General features: G+C 37.2%; 1 protein-coding gene across 7 annotated transcripts; it reads right to left on the reverse strand.

Annotated features, from left to right (window-relative positions):
• Nucleotides 1–5,623: 5,623 nt before the first annotated feature.
• LOC141915120 (uncharacterized) lies at nucleotides 5,624–24,977 on the reverse strand. 7 transcript variants are annotated; one of them, XM_074806526.1, is made up of 5 exons: nucleotides 24,781–24,933; nucleotides 16,659–16,750; nucleotides 12,401–12,484; nucleotides 11,526–12,304; nucleotides 5,624–6,224 (listed from the first exon to the last, which is right to left on the reverse strand). In XM_074806526.1, exons 1-5 carry the CDS (start codon nucleotides 24,798–24,800, stop codon nucleotides 5,922–5,924), a joined length of 1,278 nt encoding a protein of 425 aa, XP_074662627.1. In that variant the 5' UTR covers nucleotides 24,801–24,933; the 3' UTR covers nucleotides 5,624–5,921. The 7 variants fall into 7 exon arrangements, with proteins under 7 accessions (XP_074662627.1, XP_074662624.1, XP_074662628.1 ...); XM_074806523.1 differs by having other exon boundaries at nucleotides 11,526–12,484; XM_074806527.1 differs by having other exon boundaries at nucleotides 11,526–12,484; nucleotides 16,659–16,824; nucleotides 24,781–24,921.
• Between the last annotated feature and the right edge of the window lie 530 nt (nucleotides 24,978–25,507).

The following is a 25,507-nucleotide window of genomic DNA, read 5'->3' on the forward strand; positions in this document are numbered from 1 at the left end:
TACTATGCAGTCAAAGTTACGCACTGCGGCAAGTGAGGTGCTGTGATCCAGATGTGTAACCTATTTAGGAGTAATATATTTCCATCATGTCAACGCCATTCAGAAACAGTAGCAAAACATACTGCTGGTCTCTAGAAATAACAATACGACGACAACCACTTTCGAATTCGACGATATTCGAGAAGTTTCACTTGGGCAGTGGTGGTCAGTGATGGTCAATTTATGAATTTTCAATGGCGAATCCTTTCTAGTTTGACACCATAACGCGGTATATCGTTCTCATATTCGAGAAGTTTGAATTGGTCAGTGGTGGTCAGTGATGGTCAATTTATGAATTCTCAATATTTATGGCGAATCCTTTCTAGTTTGACACCATAACGCGGTATATCGTTCTCATATTCGAGAAGTTTGAATTGGTCAGTGGTGGTCAGTGATGGTCAATTTATGAATTCTCAATATCTATGGCGAATCCTTTCTAGTTTGACACCATAACGCGGTATATCGAACTCATATTCGAGAAGTTTGAATTGGTCAGTGGTGGTCAGTGATGGTCAATTTATGAATTTGCAATGATGATACCTCGGTAGTTTGAAAACAAACATGACTTGATAAATTTCCGAAATTCGCAGTCAGGTGTTCAGACTCGGGAATATCTCAATTGGTCAGTTGCTGACCATCATGGTGTCACCATGTGGTCTATAGCTCAAATGAAACACGTGGGACCGACGAAAGGGCCCAAAAGCGTAAGTCATTTCCTGAGTGATGTGATCCAAAAATGCCCTAACTGGAAAAGGCAGTCTTTCAATTGGACGAAACCAAATCGGACAGAACAATTAAAATTTGGGAAGGCCAAAGGCAGTGGTCTTTCTACGAAGCCCACGCGGTAGGCCTATACTTTGAGCGTATCATTATGAAATCTTTTTTTAAACCACCATGTACCTGATTAAGTAATAAGCATCGTTGTAAGCACTTGAAACACCAATTAACCACTTGAAACTGTCAGATCAAACATCATACCGCATCCCCGCAAAGAGGGGTAGTTCAGCAAACCGGAGCTTTCATTTGCCTATCTAGACTACCCCGCCAGTACGGGTAGCCGAGCAAACCGGAAAACTCATAATGGCTGGACTCACACTTGACATTCGGAGTAAGCGTTGGCTGTGGGAGGAAAGGAGATCGATCGCTGTGTCGCTTGAAGTGTTTATCGAGTTTTACGCGACCTTAAGGCTTTAGGCCTACCGGTACTGACCTTTACTGTCTCAAACAAACTCAGTATAAATGTTGCGGTTATTAACGGACTCATTGGATTGAACTTCAAAACAAAATTTACGTTATTTAGGAGGGTTGTTATTCAATAGGCCTACGACAAATCTGTCCGGATGTTAGGCCTACGCATATACATAGGCCTACATAGGCTAGTAGCCTCTACTAGGTTAAAGCTAAATTCACTGTAAAGGAGGAATCAGATTTATAAAAATGCAAGTTAATTAGTGATTAACTGGTTCTGACTTGCAACGATCAATCACAATTATCAATTTTATTGGCAAAAATGAATTTTTTTTTTGAAAATTTCGTCTGAGCAGACAGCTTTATAAGCCAGTTTTTTCATTTGAGTTTTTTCATCATAAATGAAACTGGTATTTCGTTAATTCCTAATGAGTTAAGGCAGGCGTAGGTTGGCTTTGCGACGGCCTGTGACTCACAGCGACGCCATTCACTGCGACCGCCAGCGACGATTGAGTCGCAACGACTCATCGACCTACGCTCCCTTGCGACGGGTTGCGACTGTCAACAACGCCAGTCACAAGGAGTCGCACGTGTTCTACTTTCTGCGACGCGACACGACTGTCACAACCGACCTATGCGCTCTTGCGACTGGCAGAAACTAGTCGCACACAGTCGCTGACAATCGTATCGCAACCGACTTGCACCGAAACTTGCGATGCAACGCGAGGATCGCATCGCATTGCAAGGCCGACCTACATCCGGCTTTAAGTTACTGCGGAGCTCCAGAAATATCTTTTTTTTTGTTCAAAAGACCTTTCTGAAAATTCTTTCGTCGAAACAAAATTTATTTCGTTCGAACCAATAATATTCTGTTCGATTGAACCAATTTGAAAAAATCGTTAGAACAAAGGTGAACAAACTTTTTTTTGTCCAAACAAAAGGTTTTTCATTCGATCGCACGAACAGAATCGTTTTAATTTGAACAGAATTTTCTTGTCACTACATTAAGTTTTTCGTTTGAACAAGTATATTGTAAAAAGTTTTTTCTACGAACCAAAAGTATTAAGTATTTTGTTCAATCGAACAGAATTGTTTTCATTCAAACATTTGTTCGAAAAAAATTGTTTTCGATCAACCAATTTTTTTGCCGGGACAAAAAGTTTTTCATTTCAACAATAACATAGCTTTTTATTCGAACACATTTTTTTTCAGAATGAAGAAAAGTTTTGGTTCAAACAAAAGGCGTATTGTTTGATCAAACAGAATTGTTTTCATTCGAACAAGATTTTAAATAAATAAATTCTCGCAATAAAAATAAATTCTCGTACGCTCGAATTTATTTTTATTTTCTTGTCAGAAGTTTTTTGGTCGAACGGTGTGTTAAGGTCGTTTTAGAAATTTACTCGGTCTGGTATGTTTTGAATTACTGTGGATGTCATTTGTCAGGACATTAAACAGAAGACGACTTAGGATAGTACCTTGCGACTCCACTAGTTAGACCGACTTATTCCAAGATGAGGCGTTCCGTTGATTTCGGCTACAAGCTTTCGTTCAGAGATAACTTCTGAGCCATTTGGGCGACCTATCATTGATAATGTTTCCTAATAGCCTATTTAGTATTGGCTGATGTTGTGCCTTATCAAATGCTCTGTCAAAATCCATCGTTGAACAGCATTCTAAGACCGTGCAGAAAACCCGTTATCGCTGCTTAGCAGCTATATTTTTCATTTAACATTTCATTAAAATTTATTTCATATTCATTTAATAAGTCACAAAAACGATTAATAACATTTTCATTTCTGTAATTATAATATTCACTTTTAATAAGTTCTGGATAATCAGATTTTATATATAATCCAAAAGCTGCAGCACTTTGATGAATCATTTTAATAGTATTTTTTATTAGAGGATCTGAATAATCAATTACATCATTTTCAGAATTTAATTTCTTTCCTTTCTAATATATTTCTTTTCTATCTTGATCAGTTAATTCCTTATTTAGTGATTCAAAATCTCCATATATTACGAATGGTACTTTATTCTTGTAATCATATTTTTTGAATTCTAATACTTTATCCTTTATGCAGAAATGCACTTTCATTACTGAATTTAGTTATACATTTTCTACATAGATATATTTTATGGTGATCATTTTCTTATTTAAAAAATAAATCGATTTGTTTAATCCACATATAATGATTTTCATAATATAATATATCTATAACACCATTTGAATCATAATCTTTTGATAGGTATAGAGGTTCTAATGTATAATGTTTAATATTATTACATTTTGTTTTTGTTAATTTGATTAAATCAAATACATTTATTTTAAAATTATTATCTCTTTCTATTTTTGGGATATTTTTAATTCTAACGGGATAATTATCTATCTTATAATTATTTTCAAATAGTTTATAATGTGTTAATCTAAAACTATGTGTAATATCTTCTGTTGGGTGTAAACAACTTATAATTGCCCATAGAAAACATTTATCATCAAAATTATGTACATTTATAACGGCATAAGTTTTAAATGGTAGTTTAATATAACTTGATCCATCAATATTATCATCTTTATAATATGATAAATTATTTTCGTCAATTGGTTTTGATTTATAACTTATTATATTTTGTATTGTACACATGTAAAGTCATAAATATTATTTCATCGAATATTTAACCTGATCCTTCAAAATATTTCTCTTCTATTTAACTTTTTATTTCATTATAACATTTATTTAATGTATCATCTATACGTTGTTTAGATATGATATGTTGTGAATATGTTGTGATTTTTAAAATTTAACTTTAGAAGATATACTAATTTTAAGGGTATTCAACATCGGTAATTACTCTTATAATATTTTTCATATGATCTAAATTTTTTTTATTTTCTTCAAATGTTTTACCTTTATGAAATTTAAACTCGATAGCTGCTGGACCAATATCACTTTTAAATGCTTCAGTTATTTCTATTTCTTTTTTATTATCTAATGAATTAATATAATTTCTAACATTTTCCATGTATGGTCTTTTATTGTTCAATTTATTTTTTATTCTTTTAATTGTTTTCTGTTTCTTATCATTATCTTTATCAAAATAATCTTCACCTAAAATATCATTATTCATATTTCTAATATGACTTTTAGATTTTAAATGTTGTTCATAATATCTTTTGTTACTGAATGATTGATTACATGTATAACATTTATGTAATTCTTCTTCATATTTCTTCTTCATTCTTCTAATTTAGTTTCTAATATATCATCTTTATATTCTAATTTCAATTTATTCTCTAAGTGTGATTTAGTTTTATTGTGTCTTGCTTTTTGAGATTTATCTATATTGATTTTACATGTCGGGCAGTAGTACTTATTTGCTTCCATTCTAATATCAAATTTTTTATTAAAATTGATTTTATCTTATTCGAAATCTATTTCATGGTGCCCTATTTCATTCTTACCTTTGTATATGAAATAGAAATCACCTGAACATAATTCTTCTAAATCTTCACTAGATAATCTATGAAATCGATCTGGTAAATATGTTCTGAATTTATATCTATTTCCTTTTAATCCTTCGTATTCTAAGTGGATAACTTATTTATCTCCATATTTGTTAGTAACTGTATCAATATAAGTAATTGAATATTTCTTATGAATTGTTAATTCTCTTAACTTCTTAAATTTATAATCTACAGATTTGACACTTGTAGTAACTTTTATGTCGGTGCGATCGAAAGCAACTGTCCGCCTACCGTAAGCCGGAGTAGAACATGGGCTAGCCGGATACGGCTTGCGACGAGTCGGTAGGGGTCGGGTTGCTGTCGCAAGCCGGCTTATGTCGAACCGATAGAGCAGCAACTGGCGGTTTCTCGTAGGCCGCTAGTTGCCGCTTATCGGCGATAAACCCAGTTGCGTCGGTAGGCGTCGATTTGCTTGTCAACATAAGCCAGCCTTTAGAGCACACGGTTTTTCAAAACCGAAAAAAAGAACATCTCAAGGATACATTCCATTTTATTCGTTGGTGCGTGCCTGCTACACAGTATGTATATTTGTTAGAGGCTTATCTAACAATACTGAATGTGTCCAAATAAATTTGTATTTGTGCGTGGCAACTGTATTATCTGTAATGTAGTCGTCAGCTTCTATTATGATATCATTTAATTCAATTTAATCAACAGTGGCAGGATGCCTACTTAGGATAACCAACCATTGTAAAGATACTGATTAAAAAGAATTGAGAGTTTGAAAATACCTTCAGCTACCACCCAATTACTACTACATGCTTCGATGCAGTGCCAATAATCATTGTTTAATTGAGAATGATAGATATAAGAAAAGGAGGTAGAAAGAAAAAATGTAAAAATGTAATTTAGGCAACATAGGTGATGAGTACGATCATTTAATGATCTTTTATTATCACACCAACCAGAGAAGATACCTTACTAGTGATGATTACAAAAAGCCAACCAAGCTAAATTATTACGAGCTATCTTATACAAAGGACATGAAATTATTCATGAGTATTTTAGATACATGTATGTTGAAATGATGTAAATAATCTGTTTTTTTACACAATGTATCAACATGAATGTTTTTCAATACGGGTAATTGATATCTTGAGGATGAATAATAAAGTATCAAACTTACTTTACTAACAGGAATGAGGCATAATTACCAAACCAATATCTAAAGTTTGGATTTAGGCTTAATCGTTAAAACGGTCCTCCGAGAATGTACATTTTTGTAGCATGCAAGAGCAACACATTTACAAATCTGATCCAAGTAGTAAAATGGAACAAACTTATTAACTGGAAGATAGATAACGTGATCAATCAGATATTTTGCTTCATAAGGATAATGCAACTTCAAGTAATTTACTTCAGCACCAGACTTTTCGATATTTGGTTCAACCACATTGAGCTGTGTGGCTCCTCGGTATGCGTCAATGCCCATTGCAAATAAATTTTCTAAAAATTCATTCGGCGATTCCTGAAATAATAAGAGAAGAGGCCATGTGGTCTAGTGCAAAAGTAGGGATCCAACAATTCTAACTGCGAGATAAACTAAAAATGTTTGGTTACAAATGATAAAGTTTCATATGGCCATATTTTATGGTCTTTTCGATAGAGGTGGACAGCTTACCTGCCAAACTGAGTTTCATGAAAATTCGCTGAGAATTGTAAGCTGTATGGTGCTTACAAGAAATTCAAGATGGCTGCCCCAGTCAGCCATATTTGATGACTCATAACCTCCATTTTCAATAGTGGTGGACATCAAACCTACCTCAAGTTTCATGTAAATCCATCAAGAATTATAGGTTGTATGAGACAAATCCCACGATAAATCCAGCCAAAGGTAAAATGTCCTTGATCCTAAAGTTTGTCTCAGCCCAGTATGCCGCGGCATTTGTTAGGCAAAGGATATGAAATCCACACATTTCTCTGGTACTGACAGCTGTAGCGGCTGGACCTCGCGCAAATAATCAGTAAGTCAGCGAAATCAGCTGGCTGTTGCTATAGTCACGGCAAAGAGGGTTACTTTCTAAAAGCGGGGCGGAGTGCAGAGCGGAATAAGGGGGCGGAACACGGAATAGCGTGTCTCGAGTATTTGCGGAATGAACGAACAAGTCCATCGCGTTAACGTTAGGATTACAATTATTGCCTTAATCTTATGCCATACGGCGTATTCGGAGGATTCCGTCATAAATACCGTCTTAGATTTTATATACTTACAATGAAATGATGTTTAAACAGTGAATCGATAACAATTTAACTCCGGGACGTGATGTCTGTACGGCGTACTGAGGCCTAACGCGCTGATCCGCAAATACTCGAGACACGCTATTCCGCGCTCCGACAGAATTGATTTGTAACCTGGTTGCATTTCAGATATATCTTAGAATAATTTCATGAATTCTAACTCAATGAATATCCAACAGGACAAAACTTTTAGAAATACATTTCATAGGTTTCATAGGTTTGTTTTGAGGTTGTCAGGGGGTGTTTTGATGGAGCAATTTCCTGGAACCTTTGAGATTTAGAACATACATCCCAGCTGGAGAGGCAAACAAATAAGTAAAATGTAAAAATATCACTTGAGGGAATACACAGTTTTTGTTATTTAATACACTTAAATTAATCCACAAGGTATCCACTTCTAAGGCATGTATGTCATAATTATAGCCCACCTCCCAGGATTCAAATCTGATTAAAATTGATCTGAGGAATCACTATCGTCTCCAAGGTTAATGACAATTCGGTCAATGAAGTATTCAATTATGCCCCCTATCTCGATCATTTTGTCTTCCACTTTTATGACATGGTTGACACGAGACATGGCATCAATTAGAAGTACTTTCACATCATCCATTTTTGAGCACTAAATAGGTAATCGGACGGCCATCTTGAGTCTGATGGACTCAATTTTTCATGTGCTCATGATCAAATGTGCTCAAATTGATCAAAGTGTCTTCAAAATTTCCCTCAAAAAGTTAAAAAATGTGTAAAAAGTGCTGATTTTGGCGAACAGCAATGGCTGCCAGTCGGTCATCTTGATTCTGACAGGGCCAGTTTTTAGGCTGAAGATGTGGCTAGGGTAGATACATGTGTAACCCAAATATCAAGTCATTACATTAAAGCGTCTTCAAAATTTCCAAAATAACTGGATTCCGTCTACGGACGGAGGCATGGACGGAGGACAGACAAAAAATGAGCGCATGGACGGAGGATGGACAAAAAATGAGCGCAATAGCCTGCTGGGACTAAAGTCCTAAGTGGGCTAAAAAGATAATTTTGTTCGAATGAAGATTACTCCTTATTATGAAAAGACTATTTAGTCACATGAAAAGATGTTTTCTTTGGAATGAAATAGGAAAACCTCTATGTTCTGAAAATTTTGTTCTAATGATAACAATTCAGTTCGATCGAGCAATATACTTTTTTGTTTGAATGAAAAAATTTTTGTTCTGACAAAAAATTTGTCGCGCCAAAACAATTCTGATCAAGAAAAATTTCTTTTTGATGTTTTGTTTCAACAACAAAAATTCTGATGGTTCGAACGAAAAACTTTTTGAACTGACAAAAACATTTGTTTGAACGAAGGGATGAACAAACGCAAACCAGAAAGAAACTTTCCATGATGGGTTTCTGTGTAATTGTTTCTGTTTCATTCACCGAACTCGCTGTCAAAAAGGCGATTCTCGATGTAAATAGTAATGGGTTTTTCCCCGCGGGATACCCGCTTTGGGAAAGGCACCTGAATCGATGCTACGAGTTCGAATCCCAATATTTAGACGTAATTTATTATTCTTTGAAATAAATTCTTAGAATTTCTATTTATGATTTCTCACTCAGTTCTCTGTAATTAGTGTCAGTGTACCTATAAATACTGTTGTTTTTCCATTGACTACACTCATTCACCTGATGAAGCTTCTATTCATTAGAAGCGAAAGCTTGTGCGTCAAATATAGTTAACCTATACAGTACTACTCGTCTCGTTACTTTTTTTAAACCTGGTTAACACAGCTACTCTACGAATTTTAGATCTAAAAATAAAACAGGAAGTAAAACGGGTGACGGTATACCGCGGGTTCACGTGAACACCTGCTGATTTCTGCCGCTAAGCCAATCATAGAGGAGTCTTTGCTTTATGATTGGCTTTTCAAAACCGATATTTTTGGGATCAGATATTTGCGAAAAGCTCATATAAATTTTAACGAGGCCCTCTTTCAAAATTCAGCTACGTAGAGTTTGGAGAATGGATAATGCTATAATGAATGATTTGTATGAATATATGCTCAGTTACACAGACAAAGAGCCTTTGCTCTGGAAACCATGTCATGTAAATTCGCTCCATTTGTATAGTAAAGGCTGGCTTATGTCGACAAGCAACGCGACGCCTACCGACGCAACTAGCGGCCTACGAGAGGCTGCCAGTTGCTGCTCTATCGGTTCGACATAAGCCGGCTTGCGACGGCAACCCGACGCCTACCGACTTGTCACAAGCCGTATCCCGTGTTGCCCCTGTTCTACTCCGGCCTACGGTAGGCGGACAGTTGCTTTCGATCGCAACCGACATAAGCTCATCTGCGACGCGACTGAACTGAGCGCAAGGGTTCCAGCCAATAAGAGACCGCATATATATAGTGCAAATTACGACCGCTTGTTAGCATCATTCGTAATTGGTCATAAAATTTCAAATTCAAGTATTTCGAAACGTTAACCAAACTTTCAGCACGGCAGATGACTGGACCGAAGATCTAGAAGCGAAATGGGTAGAATCATGGTGTGAGCGGCCATCTTTATATAATGTCGCTAGCACATTGTATTCAAAAACAGAATCAGAAAGATAAAGATCTTAAAGAAATAGCTTTTCTAATAGAAATATATTTCCCAATAATTCAAAATACATCAAATTTATTCTCAAAATGCTTATCACGTGACCATCTGAACGGTTGCAGTTGCCAGTAATCGTAACCGACATTAGCAGGGAAGCAACTGGGAGGATCTCGTATCCCGATAGTCGGCCTCAGTTGCTGCCAATCGGAGCGCAGTCGACATAAGCTGGGCTGCGATCGCGGTTGCTCTCAGTTGCGTCGGTAGGTGTCGCGTTGCTTGTCGACATGAGCCAGCCTTAATAGGCTCAGCCTATGGCTGGCCTAAAAATCAGTTTTGACTCATTTGACCTAGTTTTCTGAAATTTTGCGAATTAGCTACATCGGTCAATAAAGGAAAAATTTGAGAAAATATCTTTCAAATTCAACTTCATTTTCAGATGCACAAGTGCAATAGTACCATTTACTTCTTAACATGGAATATCAAAAAGTTGCTCAAGCATAGATTTATAAAAAAATTTGGACATCTGATGTGACTGAATCAATTTGGTCGACTTATTGCAATGTAACTTTGTTTCACCGAGGCTAGAAATAGCTACACTATCATATTGGATGTTGACAATCGCACTATGCTGTCAAGCATAGTGCTTTTTAAGAGGTGGCGTTCAATTCATTGAGGCTCTTACCCACTGGGGAGCATAAGCTCAGAAGAGAACCTCACCTACCAGTGTCTGAAAATGCACTATAACATTTTCAATTCAACCTAAATTCGATAACTATTTACAAACTAGAATGTTATTTGGAACTAATAGGAATATATCTAAGTAAGAATGCCGATAAAATTCACAGCTGTAAAAATATTTTCTAGACATATGGGTGCGGCTTTTTACCAATGTAATAAATTTGCTACAAGAAACTTCGACTCCCCTTTACACACCAAATGCTTGACTTAGGCATTTATTTGAGATTCCTCGTTGTTGTACAAGTATTAGACATTACATAGGTCTGTATAATGCATGAAGGGACTTCTAATTTTTTTATTTTGAATTTGCTGCTAAAATGGTATTGCTGTCCATGTGAATTGAGCAAACTTCACTCATTGTCAGAAATAATCACTGGGAAGTGCTGCCATCTGTTGTCATATGAATGAACAAAGTATAATGTACTATATTTGCTACAATGGTTAATAGAGTATGTAATCACCTTTTTCTTCATTTTTGGAGGCCCTAAAACTGGTGTAGCTAATTTGCTACGTGGGTCAATAGAGGGTTTTAAGCAGTACGCACAATAGAGTGCATTTCTTGATTGCTTGAAAAGCTATAAAGCGACTCAACTTGTCGAACGGTGGGTGTTGCAAATAATACTAGTCGCTCCCAACTCTACGGCACTTATGATCTGTTAAGGCTCTTTGCGAGCCTAAAAACCTTCCTCCAACTTAAAAATGAGGACTGATCACACAAGATGGCCACAAATTGTGTGATATTTGACTGATCCCATCTGATATGCTATAGATTCCGGATAGAATAACCATCACAAATTTTAATGAAAAATGGAAAACCACTAGCATGCTACAGGCCTCGAAATCTAGGCCAAAATTCCAAAATTGCCCTTTTGGGCACAAAAAAAGGTCACAGGAAGGACATCTTGTGTCTTACCGATCTAATTTATCTTCAAGATAATTGATGGAATTGCCTTCAAGATCTCGCTTGAAAACTTCAAAAATGTGTAAAAGGCTCTAATTTCGGCGAAAAACAACGGTTGCCAGTCGACCATCTTGATTCTTTTGGGGCCAGTTTTTGGGCAGAAGACAATCCATAGAAACGTCTTCAAAACATCTCACAATAACTGGATTCTGTCTACGGACAGAAGTACAAATTGATGGATGAACGAATGTACAGGTGAAAAGTGAAAGCAATAGCCCGCTCGGACTTATAGTCCCAAGTGGACTAAAAACTTACCACTAAAATAGGAAAGAGCCAGTAATTCTTTAAAACAGCTTCTGAACCAACTAATGTGATAGTATCTGGTAGACGGGCAGCAACATAATCACATTTACTTTTCATAAGACCAAACTCAACTGCATTAAATTTCCTTAAATGGTTCCACATAACCGCTAATAAAGCAGTGGAAGGTTTCTGACGCAATCGATGAATGAGATTATCTGGGAAACCACGGATCAGTTCAATTACCCTCTTTTTGTGGTCAATGTTGAAGGTTCTTGTAAAAAACATTGCTGGTTTAACAATTTTTGGACTGTTCAGAAGCAAAAGCACCATCATCATCTTCAGGATTTTTGTGAAATAATCTGTTTGTTTTTGACAGGGGTATGTTTCATGCAGTTTATTCATCTTTCTGTACAAGTCAATATCCCGTATATTCAAAACGGCACCTCCAAAAGCAGTACAGAATTTAATGGTTCCAAAACTGAACATAACTAAGTCTGACCTAGGATCCCCTAGTTTTTCCAGGCCACAAAAACTTTCTGCACAATCCTCCAGAACAGACAGGTTATATCGCTGAGCAACTTCTATAATTGGATTCATATCTATCCATTTTCCATAAATGTGAGCAACAATGATGGCTACTGTTTTGTCCGTAATCAATAGCTCCAGATGATCGATCTTAGGTGCCATATCATCGATCTTAATATCCAGAGGTATTACAATCATTCCATGATGTTTCACCACACGAACCATATCAGGAATATTTAATGCTGTCATGATAATCTGAGATCCTTCTGGAAAATGTTTCACACGAAGAAAAAGGTCCAAACCTGATCTTACGGAAAGACAGGGCAAAGCATGATTTCTCAACGGACTTCTCCAAAGCTTACTTAAGTTTTCTACCATTTTGATCCTGTTTCCCAGACAAAGAAAAGCTTCATTCATTGACCGTAGTATGTTTTCCCATGTTGTATCTGTAAAATTGAAATTAACATCCAATAACTGTGACATTGGTGGGTTGAAATAAGGATTAGCTGAAAAATATCGGATTTCCAGTGGCAAACTATAAATTTGTTTTCTTCGCTGAAATTAAGAGGGAATATTGATGGCTGAGTATAGGCTAAATGATTCATCACAATTTGTCTCATATTGTGTATCATTATGCAATTATTGGAGGCGCTTTCACTGGCCATTTTGAAAAGTTAACTGCTTCCCTCAGGCAGCCAACAGTGGCATTTTCGAATCAAAACAGCTGGCACCAAAGTGCACCAGTTGCTGTCTGGAATTTTTGTAGTAATATTAAAGCAAAACTAGGTATGTACCTCAAAAAGTAAGCAAAATATCCCAGAAAAACAGGTCTCATGCAATGATAAATGGACTCTAGGTACCAATACAGAGAAATCGTATACAATTCAATGTTCAACTCCCCTCCCTGGTGACAAAAACAAAATACTAGGGGTCCCAGGACACCATGCCCACTTGGGAAGTGGTTTCAAATGCTCAACAATCTAACAATTTCAATATTCAACGCCCCCTGGTGACCAAATACAAAAACCAATGACATTGAAACTCACCAAAATCATAGAACATGTCAGCAGCTACGATTTTGTAATTGATTGTGATAACAAGATATGCCTACTTACTAATTTAATAAGGAAATGCTAAGTTATTCTACTATTCAACGCCCCCTGGTGACCATATGCAAAACCCAATGACCTTGAAATTCACCACAATCATAGAACATGTCATGAACTATAACTTTGCAATTGATCATGGTAACAAAATATGCCTTGGTACCAATCTAATAAGGAAATACTGAGTTATTCTACTATTCAACATCCCCTGGTGACCATATAGAATAACTTATGTCCTTAAAACTCACCAAAATCATAGAAAACGTTATGAGCTACAACTTTCCAATCGATTGTGGTAACACAATATGCTTAGGTATCAATATGATGTGGAAAAACTTTCTCCCACCTACGAATCAGTAGGTGGGAGAATATTCAATATTCAACAAAATACTCAATACTCAATATTCAACACCCCATCCGATGACCTTGAAACTCAACACAATCATATAACATGCCAGCAGTTACAATTTTGTAATTGATTGTGGTAAAAAATATTTGATATGGAATTACTAAGTTATTCTACTATTCAACGCCCCCTGGTGACCATGTGCGAAGCACAATGTCCTTAAAACTCACCATTATTATAGAACATGTCATAAGCTACAACTTTGCATTTGATCATGGTAACAAAATATGCCTAGGTACCAATATAATAAGGGAATACTAAGTTGTTCCAATATTCAACGCCCCCTAGTGACCATATAGAATAACAAATGTCCTTGAAACTCACCACAATCATAGATGATGTCATGAGCTACAACTTTCCATTCGCTTGTGGTAACAAAATATGCATAGGTACGAATAATAATATAGAAATACCAAGTTATTGCATTGTTCAACGCCCCCTTGTTGCCAATGACCTTGAAACTGACCACGATGATAGACCATGTCATGAGCTACAACTTTCCAATTGATTGTGGTAACAAAATATACTTAAGTATCAATATAATGTGGAAAAACTTTCTTCCACCTACGAATGAGTTCTGATGACACCAAGATGGCCGCCAATTGTGTCATAATTGCCTGATCAAATATACCTGTCTCGTGTATAAGAATACCCATCACAGATTGCAATGAAAATTGGCAAACCATTAGGAAGCTACAGGACTCAGAATTCAGGCCAACATTGACATTTTTGGGCACAAAACAGGTCACAGGACAGACGAGTCTGATCCACCCAATTTTCTCGTGCTGATGGGCCCCTGGGGGATACAAATACATCGAACGATCAAGGTAATTGATAAAAGCGTCTTCAAAATTTCCCTCGAAAACTTCAATAAATTGCCCATGGGCAAAGTGTGGTTTACCATGAAAGCTAGAGGTTGTTTGGAGTAAAGGCATTGCTTGAAAAATCTTTTTAATTCATGACTTCAAAGTTCTAGAAGTTTATATTGTATTTTATCTTAGTCAAATATGACCAAAGATAAACATTTGTTTATGGTCTACGTTCAAAACTTTCGTAGGGTACAGGTAGGCGCGGCAGGGAAACTATTTTATATTTTCAAAAAAATATTTTTCACAATATGAAAAAATATTCAAATAAAACTCACATGATGTCACATATCAGAGGGTGGCTGAATATTGAGTCTTGGAAACGAAACCTCTTCCAACGTATGGCTGCGGTAGCTAATACACCGGGGCGTAGCATTAGATCGTTTTAAATCCTGCAATTTACCACTACACAATATTCAGACCTCGACCTATGCCTATAGTTTGGTGCTTAGTATTTTCAGGTCACAAGAAATTACAAATTATTATAAATTCTATCAAACAAAAAACACAGCGCTCATCTTCTGCTACGACGATTATTCAGCCTGTTATCATACCAAACGTACACGCGCCAAGCAGCGTTACAGCATCACCATATAGTAGTCCGTGAGCATGTGTTCTGTGTCCAACTGCCACTCCCACGTGGAGGCCTTGTGTAGTGAACGTTCACTTCAATCTCAATCCACACAATCACCCGGTATTAAAATGAAACAATACCTATGGCGATATGTGAAATAATTATATTCTCACCAGCAATGAGCATTTAAAATTTGCACATATACGGCACCTAGTCCAATGAAACGTTCGCCATTAATGGCTTTCCCATAATTTTTTTAGTAGCGCTGGAATTCCCCGTATATCCCATAAACAGCCGATCACATTCGCTCGTAGAGAGGACGCCCCCAATCGAGGTCATTGCAATTTTAAACGCAAGAGCTAAGAATTCTCCCGCCAAAAACATTTTTTTTCGTCGAATTTAAACAAAGTTGACCATGTCATTGATGGAGGTTCGTCATGTCTTCAATCGCATTGATTTTACGCCGTTTAACCCGAGAACTAATGAAAAAAATGCTCACATAAAAAAACGTACCGTGATTTTACATGAATTGGCTGAATGCCAACATCATATCGCTGATAAAGGTAAACCAAAAATGTGTAAAAAGTGCTGATTTTGGCCAACAACAATGGCTGCTGGTCGGTCATCTTGAATCTGAGAGGGCCAGTTTTTGGGCTGAAGATGTGTCTAGGGTAGATACATGTATAAACCAAATATCAAGACATTACCTTGAAGCGTCTCGAAAACTTCCCAAAATAACTGTATTCCGCCTACGGACAGACGGACAAACGACGGACAAAAAGTGAACGCAATAGCCTGCTGGGACTACAAAGGGTCAAAAAATCTAGAAATTTCAGTGCAATTGTATACATTCTAGGCACTGAGACATTACCGGTCTTACTGGTTGTTGGTCGAAAAAGTGCCCTAAAAATATTGCTGTTGTATTTTCAAAACGGCATAGGAAAATATATTGCGATAGGAGCATTGATAAGTTGTAAACAAATAAGCAGGTAATAGTAGTATAATGGAAATTAACTGGAAATTGATTAATACTGGATACAATAGGCCCATCCTCACTTGTACAGGTTTGCTTTCAGCCTGCAGAAGCGCCCGCCATCATAAACCCTGGCAGCAAACCTTTCATTCATCATTTACATTGATCAAAATCTCTTGGGTAGACAGGTTGCCGCCATGCGGCCACCAGTTTATGTATTCAGCCATGATCAGATGCATTTTTTTTTCACCGGCAGATGCTCAACGCATCTGATTGGCGAGATACATAGACCAATGGCCGTTTAGCGGGCCACAATCAAAACCTGCCATGCAAGCATGCAGTAGTTTGTTACCACTGCTAATAAGTAATAAATAGAAGTCAAGCGGATAAATCAGGCCGCTCATGAATTGTGCTTAACGCTTTGACTATAGCTAATTAATTCAATTGGAAAGTAATCAGACAATTACATGATTATATTTGCATTGAATGTGCATGATTATATTTGCATTGAGCCCAGGCATTATTCGGGCATTGTTGGGGTACATACCTCATTTTAAATGACCACAAAAATTGCAGACAACAACTGAGTATCCAATATTATTCAAGTTCTGTACCAATAAGAAGGAATGCCAGAGTTTTCTTAAACCCTTTCACTCCTTCCTAAGCATGCATGCACTATACCAGATGGAATTAACTTTTTTTGGATGATGCATGTACATGACCACCGAAGTCAGTCTCCTTCGCTGTATGGTGCTGTCTATCTCTGTATGCAGGGGAGATCCGGACACTGAATGAGATAGAAAAATGGATTCTTGCCTTCAAGATGAACTGCTACAGGCATCTGTTCCATGTCCACGGGTGCTGTGATAAGGTGCAGAGAAAAGGATTACATAGGACTACATAAAAATTTCCTCAGCCTTGTGAAATAAAATGAACTGGTTCAGGCATGCGCTCTAAAGGAACACTGGCAAACACCATCCTACAAGCAATGGCCAAAGGAAACCACAAGAAAGGGCACCATTCACGGCAGAAGCTGGACGACATCTGCTCCTGGACAGGCCTGAGCTGGCACACTAACACACTTGGCAGAAAACCGACTACAGTAGAGGCTGATGGTGAAATATGTTTCTACTGCCCTCACAGCAGTTGGAAGCTAGGGGATGATGATAAGTAGGCCTATGCGGCGACGCCTATAAAACTGGATAGGAACTATAATGTTAGCAGAGAGTCTTCTGCTCATCAATAAATATCTATGAACCATGTAGTAGTTCTACGTGTGATGTGCTGTACTAAAGTCTATCCCAGTAGTTATGATCGCGGTGCATCAAACAGTTCATATCATCGCAGATCTGGAACCCTGTGGTCTCTATGTGCTCAACCCTGCAAGTTACTGAGGTCAGGCAACTACTTCTTTCAAGAGTGAATAATACTTAAGTTTTCCCATCCTAGTCATTCACTTCTCTTTATTCCTCTAGATTTGGTTTTTTCTAGTATATCCTCAAAGAACACCGATTAAATTGTATTTAAGTATGGAATTCAAGTTTTCGTGGATTAATTTCTTATTATGTGCACTTAGCAAAGCTAGACATGCGCAAATTTGTTAACAAATGGACTATTTGTGGATATTTGACTAGTGGTTAATTATCTAAAAACATTGTGAATGAATCCTGAACCGTGTTCGAATAGTTGTTGATTAAGGGAGGGCTGTTGAGTTTTGATAAAAAGTGTTTCTCTAATTTTACAATCTAAATCGGAGGAACCTTTATCTAAAATTTTGAAATTCTTTTCGCTAAACGAGAGATGACAGTCACGGCAGTTTGATAGATGTTGGCCAATTGCTGAAGTCTTAAGTTTGTGCTCCTTAACTCTTGTTACTAGGTGTCTTTTTGTTTTACCTATATAGGCAGTGTTTATATCACATAAACAAGTGTATTTGTAGACAACCATAGCTTTCAAGGATTTAGGGGTCGGACACAGAAATTTTTAATCTTAGTGGTTACGAATGAGCATTGAATGTCTATTTCGAAATTCGATTTAAACAGTTTCTTTAATTTTTGAGCATATAGAATAGACGGGAAACCCACAAACGGTATGGAAATGAAAAGAGAAACTTTACTCTCATCAACGGTTTTAGGCTTGGTAACCATGTTTTTGATCACTGTGTTAAAAAATTTCTCAACGCTAAATTGGTTACCCAGCCTAAAACCGTTGATGAGAGTAAAGTTTCTCTTTTCATTTCCATACCGTTTGTGGGTTTCCCGTCTATTCTATATGCTCAAAAATTAAAGAAACTGTTTAAATCGAATTTCGAAATAGACCTTCAATGCTCATTCGAAACCACTAAGATTAAGAATTTCTTTTCACTTAAGTGTCCGACTCCTAAATCCTTGAAAGCTATGGTTGTCTACAAATACACTTGTTTATGTGATATAAACACTGCCTATATAGGTAAAACAAAAAGACACCTAGTAACAAGAGTTAAGGAGCACAAACTTAAGACTTCAGCAATTGGCCAACATCTATCAAAATGCCGTGACTGTCAGGTCTCGTTTAGCGAAAAGAATTTCAAAATTTTAGATAAAGGTTCCTCCGATTTAGATTGTAAAATGAGAGAAGCACTTTTTATCAAAACTCAACAGCCCTCCCTTAATCAACAACTATTCGAACACGGTTCAGGATTCATTCTCAATGTTTTTAGATAATTAACCACTAGTCAAATATCTTCACTCAGTAATTTAGATTGTGTGTAATTAGTTATCTTTATATTATGATTATCTTGTCACTCAGTAATTTGAAATTGTTTGTAATTAGCTTCATCTTATTCTATATAAATACCAGTATGATATGTAAATTCAATCACTTGCGCTATGCCTGAAGAGGGGATAATGTAACTCCCGAAAACGTTCGCTATAATAAATATATGTTACTCATTAGAAATGAGATTTGTACTGTTTTTGCTGCTATGGATCTTTAATTATCTAGACTCTCTATCAAGACATTACATTGAAGCGTCTTCAAAACTTCCTAAATAACTGGATTCCGTCTACGGACAGACGAAAAGTGAACGCAATAGCCCGCTGAGACTTAAGTCCCAAGTGGGCTAAAAATGCGTCATGATTGGTATCAAACTGACCGTATTCCTCTATTGAATCGTAATTCATGCATTCAATTGATTGGTAAGAAAATATTAGTGATCCAGTAAGAATTCTTGAATTTCAAATTAAGGCCAAGTCGCATTAGGTCTATTGGATCCTCATAGCTAAAGAAGATCCAGAAAGAACCTTTCATGGTATATAAAGTACTTGAAGAAGGATCTATTAATTGAAACTTATATCTTTTGCAGGTGACTTTAAGAACTATGATGAAGTTAATAAGCCAACCCTTCTTAAAAGAATCATTAAGCAAAATGTAGGCCAAGTCCTCTAACTGAAACTAACGTAACTCTAACCAGGGATGAAAACGGCCCATATTGAAAAAGTCGGAAAATATTTTCAAAAAAAAGAATTTTTTTGGGGAACGAAAATCAGTAACTTTTAGCCAAAAAACTTACTTCTTTTTGGTCAAAATGTTAATAGTTTGGGCCTGAATTAGAGCCGCTTTTTGAATGAGACGCCATATCGGTTTCTCCGACTCCACAGTTGTGCTAACAACTGCTGAAGCACTTAAGGAGCACTCCTAACTACGAAGCCCTCCTATGTGACGCCTGCGATTGAGGTGATTAAAGTGATTGAGGTGATTTACACTGTTCTCAGGAACAAAGAAAATGTTAGAAAAGGTCGGAAATGCGTCTATGGTCGGAAGATTTTCATCCCTGTCTAACTGAAATTGAGTTATCTAAAGGGGTCATGAAGAGGTTTTGAAAAAATTTAGAAATTAAATTTTTTTTGTATAAAACACTGACCGTATGCATCTATAGTAGCCTCACAAAAACTTTTTTAAATATCATTAGGCTATCCAAACTTGAGAAAAGCCCGTAGCAAGGCCCTGGCAACGGGACGCTCGCGTTTGCGCGGTGATGTTGATGACGTCATTCTGAGAACACGTCGCCTGCAGCACACTCATTTTCGTCGAATATCGTGCTAATTTTACCGTCTTTTGAATACCTTGGCTGTGTGTAGCTACGAACTGTTCCCACATAAAGGCAGCGACAAACCTTAGTGGCCAAACCACAAATTAGGCCCTCTAAGATGTCCTCGATGGACCATAAGAAAGGAAGAGGAACATCCAGCTTAGTGTAAACTAGCTTCGCATTTTAGAGAAGGATTCTCGCAAATATGACAGCATATATAAACTTCGAGACACAAAACTTATGTTTTTACTTTCTGAGAGCCTTTTAATTATTCTGCCAAGTTAGGCTTTTTCCGCGAATTCAATACCTAGTAAGAGATACGCGCTTTCCAATGCGCAGAGTACTGGCTGGCTACGTATAGGCCTATGCAGCACACGTTACTAAAGGATGGCGCAGGCTGGGATGGGATACTACACGATCAAGTTTACATTGTCAGGATGATTTTGTGGTCCAGTACTGGATAAAACTATCTCTGCCCACAGAAATATCCACGATGTCAATATCAGTCATCCCCTCCTCGTGGTTTTAACAATAGAGGGAATGACTTTTAAATGAGGATGAATGCTCGCTCCACGACGTGGAAATATGCTGTACTGTATAGTCACAAATTTATTCTTCCTGAGGCGTCTGGTCCAAATTTGATGGAATAATTTCGACTGTTCATTAATAACAACTGTTGGCTTCCTAAACATCGCACGTTTGATTGGAATCTGATGTATTTGTGTCACTATTTTGCACTTTAATCGCTGTTAGTATCACCCGTTTCTATACACTACACCATGTTGGTTTGGTCTGGGGTCTCAGAATGATGTCACACTTCCGGGTTACGAATAAATCAGCACCACCTATCAAAAGTCTCTTTTTGACAGTAATTGAAGAATGGAAAATTAATTTCTCGACCACTAAATCAATAAATAGGTTATAATTGATGGTAAACTAGGGGGACAGGGACACCATGCCCACTTGGGAAGTGGTTTCAAATGCTCAACAATCTAACAATTTCAATACATAACGCCCCCTAGTGGCCATATACAACTAAGGGTCCAGGGACACCATGCCCACTTGGGGAAGTGGATCCAGATGCTCAACAATCTAACAATTTCAATATTCAACGCCCCCTGGTGACCAAATACAAAAACCAATAACCTTGAAACTCACCACAATCATAGAACATGTCAGCAGCTACGATTTTGTAACTGATTGTGATAGCAAAATGTGCCTCGTTACGAATTTAGTATGGAAATACTAAGTTATTCTACTATTCAACGCCCCCTGGTGACCATATTCAAAACCCAATGACCTTGAAACTCACCACAATCATAGAACATGTCACGAACTAAAACTTAGTAATTGATCATGGTAACAAAATATGCCTAGGTACCAATATAATAAGGAAATACTAAGTTATTCTACTATTCAACGCCCCCTGGGGACCATATAGAATAACTGATGGCCTTAAAACTTGCCACAATCATAGATGATGTCATGAGCTACAACTTTGCAATTGATTGTGGTTACAAGATATGCATTGATACGAATATAATATAGAAATACTAAGATATTGTATTATTCAACGCCCCCTGGTAGCCATATATAAAAACCCAATGACCTTGAAACTCACCACAATCATAGAACACGTTATGGGCTACAACTTTCCAATTGAATATAGTAACACAATATGCTTAGGTATCGATTAAATGTGGAAAAACTTTTCCCCACCTACCAATGAGTACTGAAGACACCAAGATGGCCGCCAATTGCATCATAATTTGCTGATCAAAAATACCTGTCTCAGGTATAAAACATCCCTTCCCAAAGAATACCCATCACAAATTGCAATGAGAAATGGCAAACCAGTAGGAAGCTACAGGACCTAGAATTCTGGCCAAAATTGACATTTTGGGCACTAAAAAGGTCATAGGACGGCCATCTTGAGTCAGATCAACCCAATTTTTATAATGCTGATGGGCCCTTGGTAGATACAAATATAAACGAAAGATCAAGGTTATTGATCGAAGCGTCATCAAAATTTCCCTCGAAAACTTCGAAAATATGTAAAAAGTGCTGATTTTTGCGAACAAAAATGGCTGCCAGTCGGCCATCTTGAATCTGACAGGGACAGTTTTTGGGCTGAAGATGTGTCTAGGGTAAATACATGTACAAACCAAATATCAAGACATTACCTTGAAGTGTCTTCAAAACTTCCCAAAATAACTGGATTCCGTCTACGGACAGACGGCCAACCGGATGTTGGTAAATTCAAATCAAAATTTATTTTATTTAGTAAAACACCGGGGCTTATTCTTATGTGGCATTGTGTCTACACTACGCTTAATGCCGCATTATTGTAAGGCGGTTTATCGTAACATGGGTGGCGATACCGTCGTTAGATAAGCCGGCTTATCTAACGACGGTATCGTTAATGCGGTATTTTGTCAATAGTGTAGACGGATAATACGGCATTAGTCTGTAGTGTAGATGGGCCTTAAAACTACTATATTTTTCCACCTGGGGGAGAACTTATTTCTAAATTTCATAATTTGATGAAATATATTGCGTTAAAATCTTTTAAGTGTCGCAAAATCCGTCAAATTGCCGGTACACCAGAACTTTTGAAAACACTTGTGAAGGTTTCGTGATCCCCAGTCCCGCCCCTTTTCTATGAGATCGCATAGAAGATAGGCATCTCAAAACAAAATTGCATTTTTCGAAATACGCAGTGAAGAGTACACGCACACCTGTCAATCAACAATCTAAAGTTGGCTGGAGTCCAACAGCTTGTAACTCACAAACTACGCCGCGCATCAACATGGAATTTTCAACACAGTACTTTGCTTATTATCTTTGCTCGAAAATTTAGTTCAAGTAAATCTGATGACAATTATTAGATTAATCAAATTCATAATTTTGGAAGTGGGAAAACACGGCACTATGGCCAGTTTTGATCACATGATCTGAAAACCCTACTTTTATGTGTGCTTTGGCCCTAGATGTTGTTTAGGAACAACGGCTAGGTACTAGACTGACTACTGTCTTTCACATCTGCTCTCCGTGCAACGTTTGAGTCCCTAATTTCGTTAATGATCGGTTGATCTACCTTTATTATGCATCTATTTGTTCTGTGAAGAATTTGCATTCAGAAATAAACAACAATTTTTACTAAAGTTGTTTTTGTTTTCATTTAGGCCTATGAGCGATAGTTTACTCAGCATACGCTCGCGTAATGCTTAAAAATCCACTCCGCGGACGCTCGAAACATTACAGTGACGTCATCACCAGCTCATTAGCATATTAAAATACAGTTGGTGGTGGCGCCAGGTGACGGGCCATAAAAGCCGTTTTTCAGCATTATGCGAGCATATGCTAGGTAAACTATTGCTGATAGATGAAAACACAAACAAATCTATGCCAGTTCATGATTAACTTCTGACTGCAAATTCCTTACTGAACAAATTGATGCATAATATTTACAGATAAACCGATTATTAACGAAATTACAAACCAAAACGTCGCACGGAGAGCATGTGTGACAGATAGTCAGTTACCTGTCTGTGGTTTAGTTTCACGATCGGATATTTTCACAAACCACAGTCAGGAATGAGAAGGTCAATTTTGTATACAATCTTCGTCAATTTGACTCACGAGTAATTTGCCTGGCATTTTCCAGTCTTTAGAGATATCCGTCTAATTTTTGTTGTAATCGATGCACAAGAGATTCCTAGTTTGTTTGATACCTATAGGCTATAACCTCACCCGACGATCTTAATCCATGTGCAAATCAGCCGTAAAGTGAGAGTAAATTTCTGTCGATTCAACGGCGACCATTTTGAAAACTTGTGGAGGGTGCTGGCACCTGTGGACTGAGGCCAGGACAACAACACAAATTAACGAAACGAAAACAATTTGAAAAAAATTTAGAAATCAACGATAATTCACATTTTTCTTTAACTAGAATTTACTATTGGATTATTTATTATAGCAAACACGCACATTTGAAAAATACGTTGGAAATCCATCATAAATAAAAATTGTCGTTTCATTTTGTAAGTTTTATATAAATCCTTGCAGGTCACCTTGTCTATCATGCCAAATGTATGCAATACATAGAAATGGCGGCCAATGGCCGAATTTGTGGAGATATTAATTAATTTCTCAAAATGATGTTGATTAATCGCTCGAAACATAGGCCTACATAAAATTGGATTATTTCGAAAGGTACCTGTGTTAGTGTGAATTAAGCCATTAATTGTGGACTGGGAAGTGAATAGAAAGTATATTTTTGAAGTGTTACTTTTTTGAACCATGTTTTGGCCCTTGTCATCCCTAACGTTGGTATAAGCCCATCCGATTATAAAAAGCTTACCACCAACGATCAGGAAACTAACTAGGCCTAGTGTGACAGACAGTAATCAGAACGCACCTTTGGCAAAAAAGCGTTTACAGGAATAATGTCGCATTGGCAAAATATCATCTGAAATTTAAAAGCTGGATCCACCCTAGTTAGTTAGTTACCTAATCGTTGGTGGTAAGCTTTTTATAATCGGATGGGCTTGTGGTTTGTGAAAATATCCGATCGTGAAACTAAACCACAGTCAGGTTACTGACTAGACCACCCTGAACATTGAATCCCTAGACCTCCCCAGCTGGTTAATGTAGGCCTTCCTTATGCAGAAATAGAAATTTTTGAGAAGGGGTAGGCCTCTACTAGTAGCATGGCGCCACGAAAATTCATGGAGCGCACAACAAACCTAAATAAATGCAAGCCCATGGTACTATTTCATTTGAGTGCGGCTGGTTACTACTCATCATTACAGTAGTCAGTTGTGGGCAGTGGTGTAACGAAAACAACACCAAACGGAATCGACCAAACCAGGTAGTAGATGTTAGATCCTATATAATCGAGTCGTACACCGACACTAGCGACATATATTCACGATATATTGCATTAGAGCGATGACATCGGGTCATACTAAACACCGTCAGACACCGTCAGGAAGACGGTCAGACACCGTCATGAACTCACGGGTTATACTAAACAACGTCAGGAAATAAAAAACAATGATTGTGAATTCTAAAATTGAATATTTTATATTAAAATCAACACTAAATGAGCCCTACTGTGCACGAGTTTTCCTTGGTAAACCATTATGAGTTTTCCGGTTTGCTCGGGTCGACCCTATCTACTAGTTCCAGGACGCGTTAACTATCTTTCAATTTTCGGTTACGGATACACTGCAGACTTAGAATTCATTGAACCAAGGTCGTTACCGCTACCTGGAAACGCAATATAAACAAACAATCGTGTCCGTCCGTCCGTCTCATCTTTATCATAAAAATCTTTTACCCTCCTTTTAATGTAAAATACTTTCTTCTTGAAATCCTTTTGCAAAACATTGATAAAATGATGACGAAAAGGCCGGAGCCCAGGTCCTAGGTCCTCATCTCTACAATCCACCAATGCAATGTCCAATAATA

This window comes from Tubulanus polymorphus, chromosome 1 (genome assembly GCF_964204645.1).
Source record: "Tubulanus polymorphus chromosome 1, tnTubPoly1.2, whole genome shotgun sequence".
Lineage (NCBI taxonomy): Eukaryota > Metazoa > Nemertea > Palaeonemertea > Tubulaniformes > Tubulanidae > Tubulanus > Tubulanus polymorphus.